Source organism: Hyperoodon ampullatus, assembly GCF_949752795.1.
Source record: "Hyperoodon ampullatus genome assembly, chromosome: 4".
Lineage (NCBI taxonomy): Eukaryota > Metazoa > Chordata > Mammalia > Artiodactyla > Ziphiidae > Hyperoodon > Hyperoodon ampullatus.
The window spans coordinates 57,219,167-57,223,331 of NC_136917.1; the positions used below are offsets into that span (position 1 = coordinate 57,219,167).

General features: G+C 47.0%; 1 protein-coding gene across 1 annotated transcript; it reads left to right on the forward strand.

Moving 5' to 3' along the window:
- Nucleotides 1-1,283: 1,283 nt before the first annotated feature.
- Nucleotides 1,284-2,189, forward strand: LOC307051414 (mitochondrial ornithine transporter 2-like; the record flags this gene model as incomplete). Its single annotated transcript, XM_079701732.1, has 1 exon — nucleotides 1,284-2,189. The coding sequence occupies one exon, from the start codon at nucleotides 1,284-1,286 to the stop codon at nucleotides 2,187-2,189; it is 906 nt and encodes a 301-aa protein (XP_079557858.1).
- Between the last annotated feature and the right edge of the window lie 1,976 nt (nucleotides 2,190-4,165).

A 4,165-nucleotide genomic window follows, 5' to 3' on the forward strand; every position in this document is an offset into this window, starting at 1 on the left:
GCACTCTCCAAAGAAAAGACCAAGTCACTGTTTACTACAATGAAGTCTACCTGTTGACAAACAGTATCCATGCACAATCTGCTTTCACTTTTAAATATTAACTGATATCCAAAGAATCAGACAAGGAAAGCTTTCTAAATGAAAGAATCATTTTAGCATACTTTCTGCCCCCTCCACCGTTTTGTTTTTACCCCCAAAGTAAAATACCGCCTAGGGCTTAAAATGTAAACTTTAAGAGAATTCGTTCCAACGCTGGGATTATAAACATATGGGAGGATAAGTGTGTCCTGACAGCGGTACCCTCACTGATGCCCCAAACTGCATCTTGCCTACTAGGCCTGTAGTCAGTTATATCCAGAACTTCTGCTGCATAAAGCTGCATGGCTCCTCAGCAAGAACCCCGAGGCTTAGCACGCACAGAGCGCTGGAACCACACAGGTCTTTTACATCAAGTTTTTTAGCTGTATATAAATGTTTTCCAATGCGATTGTACAAGGCCTTGACTTACCTCTAGAAATAACGAGGGCCCTGCGTCCCACCAGCTCGCAGGGCTTCAGGCCAGGATCCTCGGCGATGTTACCACGAAATAGGGGATGTGCCCGCCTCAGGCCTCCCCCGGCGAGCAAAGAGCTACACCTGGAGAGGCGCGGCGGCCGGCACCTTTGTGGAGCCGCCATTCTTCTCCGGACACGATTAAGGGTTTTCTGATCCGAAGGAGCCACCGATTGTCAGGTAAACCCCCCAAAGTGTTTGTTCGTTTTCCCTATTTTAAACCTTGGTCTCTGTAGATTGACCCTTTGACCCTTTGACCCCAGGGGCGATCAAGCACCTCCCATTTTGTTTTGCCGGGAGGTGGGGGTCTCTGGCCGAACAGGAAGGCAAGTCTTCCTCCGCCGCAGCAGCGCCTAGAGTTTCTGGCCGTAATCGCAGGAATTTATCGGACAGCTTTCTACTGCTGTACTGAGATTCATTAGAAGTGTTTCTCTAGTCTGCCCCGGGGCCCGCGGGCGCTGGGACTGCCGGGCGGCGCGGATCGAGCGGGCGGGCGGCTGGCGGGTTTAGGGCCCAGACGCGGCGGCCGCAGGGCGCCAGGAGAGGCGCGCGCGGGCCCGCGGGCCGGGGGTTATTTCAGTGCGTGGGGAGGGCGGCCCGCGGCCTAGTCTGGCGTTAAGCGGCTTCTCCCGCTCCGGAGAGAGCGCCAAGAGCAGGCGGCTGGACACGGGACGCCCTCCTAAGCTCCAGAGAGTTCCCTTCCTCGGAGACCTGCAGAAGAGTGGGCGAACATGAAATCCAATCCTGCCATCCAAGCCGCCATCGACCTCACCGCGGGGGCCCTTGGGGGCACAGCATGCGTCCTGACCGGGCAGCCCTTCGACACAATGAAAGTGAAGATGCAGACGTTCCCTGGCCTGTACAAGGGCCTCGCCAACTGTGACCTGAAGACGTACTCCCAGGTGGGCTTGCGGGGCTTCTGCAAAGGGACCGGCCCCGCGCTGATGGCCTACGTCGCCGAGAACTCAGTCCTCTTCATGTGCTACGGCTTCTGCCAACAGTTCGTGAGGAAAGTGGTTGGATTGGACAAGCAGGCGAAGCTGAATGATCTGCAGACTGCGGCCGCTGGTTCCGTCGCCTCTGCGTTTGCCGCGCTGGCCCTGTGCCCCACTGAGCTCGTGAAGTGCCGGCTGCAGACCATGCACGAACTGGAGATGTCAGGGAGGATAGCAAAAAGCCATAATACAGTTTGGTCCATCGTGAAGAGTATCCTTAGAAAGGATGGCCCCTTGGGCTTCTACCACGGACTCACGAGCACTCTATTTCAAGTAGTACCAGGCTATTTCTTCTTCTTCGGTGGCTATGAACTGAGCCGATCGTTTTTTGCCTCGGATGGATCAAAAGATGAACTAGGCCCTGTCCCCTTGATGTTAAGCGGTGGCGTTTCTGGAATTTGCCTTTGGCTTGTCATATACCCAGTGGATTGTATCAAATCCAGAATTCAGGTTCTTTCCATGTCTGGAAAACAGGCAGGATTTATCAGAACTCTTTTAAGTGTTGTGAAAAACGAAGGAGTAGCGGCTTTATATTCTGGTCTGCAAGCTACTTTGATTCGAGCGTTCCCTGCCAATGCAGCACTCTTTTTGACTTATGAATACAGTAGGAAGATGATGATGAGCCAGTTTGAAGCATGCTGAAGTGTCTTGGTGAATCTGGATCCAAGTACACGCCTTTGAGGACTATAATTTAACTCAGAGTTTCATGGAGCACTGGACCAGTGTGGTATTATTTTTGACTTCATGGGAACTTTGCTTTTGTCTTCCCTGCTTATATGCTAAATCTTAAGCTTTATGGAAGAACCTCTATTTTACATCATATAATTTCTGCCCATACTTGTACTGAAATGGAAAAGTTGCTGCTCTTGTGTTTGGTGAGATAATACAGGGCGAGTGGGTGACCGTATATGTACCTAATCTGAAAAGCTAAATATAGTTGTATCAGCGGGCTTTTGCATAAATCTACCCATGTACATGCAGTTTGTTTGCTTATATGTTGTGAGTGAAACACAGTTTGGTTTCCATGTTTAACCTCATGTCACCAGAAAAACAGAGTTAAACATGTTTCAAGATGGTTATAAATGATTACTTAACCCACTCAAGATGTAGGGTCTCTTTAAAAGTCTGCTTAACATGTGCACTATATTAGCCAATTAAAGTTTTTTAAAAGTTTTTGGTGCTTGAAAACGAAAATATCCATCTACATTTTTTTCATCTACAATGATTTATTTTATTTTTTATTGAGGTAATCTTGATTTATGGCATTATATTTCTATGTCTGTATACCCTACAATGTGCTCACCACCAAAAATTTATTTTTCATCTATCACCATACAGTTGATCCCCTTTATCCACTTTGTCTCCCTCCTTTACCTACCCCGTCTGATAACCACTACTCTGTTCTCTGTAATGACATGTTTTATTTGGTTTTGGTTTGTTCATTTATTAGGGGTTTTGTTTGTTTATTATAGTTCTTCATATTCCAGATATGAGTGAAATCCTATAGTATTTATCTTTCTCTGTCTGACTTATTTCACTTAGCATAATACCCTCAAGGTCCCTCCATGTTGTCGCAAATGGCAAGATTTCATATTTTTTCTCATCTAGATTTTTAAAAAATATTTATTTATTTATTTGGCTGCAGCGGGTCTTAGTTGCGGCATGCAGGATCTTTAGTTGCAGCATGCAGAATCTTTTTTTAGTCGTGGCATGCGGGATCTAGTTCCCTGACCAGGGATCCAACCTGGGCTCCCTGCACTGGGAGCGTGGAGCCTTAGTCACTGGACCACCAGGGTGGTCTCTCTCATCTAGATTTTTAAGAGGAGAATATACCTGCATACTGATGTGTCTTCCATAGTCTCGAGTTAAAGTTTCAGAGTAGGCATCCTGGATTTTCCCAAGATGTTCTACTCTTAAAATAGCGCTATTCATCTTCAAAGTGGGATCATATTCCACACTCTTAGTTAGGTGTGGCCTAGAGCATTAGGCCTCTGGGAAGTAGCCTGGCCTTTGTACCAAATTTCCTTCCTCTCCTCTCCCAAAGAGCTTCCCCTCTGCTCTACTTTACACTGAGGAAGGGGTGAGGGATGGGGCTGTGCTTCTGTGCTTGGATGAAGACCCATGTAGTTGACAACAGTTCTTAGCTTCCAGTCTCAGGGTCCTGGCCTGGGTAGGATTCCAGGATGTACTATTGGCCCATTTAGGGGTTGTTGATCCCCTTTGGATCGTTCACTGTCCTCTCTGCCTCCACCAGTCAGAAACCCTTCCAGGGAACAGAGCGTGCCAAAGCCATGAGAACTTTTTGTTCCCTGATGGTGATCAGGTGACGTTATCAGTGGATGAAGTCCTCTCCTCTCAAACAGAACTAGACAGAACTTAGTGCTTTCAGTCCACAGTGATTAATGTTAGGGCTGACCCATCCTGAAGTTTACCTGAGGGCTGATAACTCCTTGTCATTTTTTTACAGTGTTGGAAACTTGTAAATTTTGTACTGGCCATCTGTGAGTTTTATTGATGACTGTATATATGATGTGACTTTACAAAGCAATGAAACATAAGAAAAGCAACTTTATTAAACTATACCATATGTATGTATATAGGCACTGACAAAAACCAAA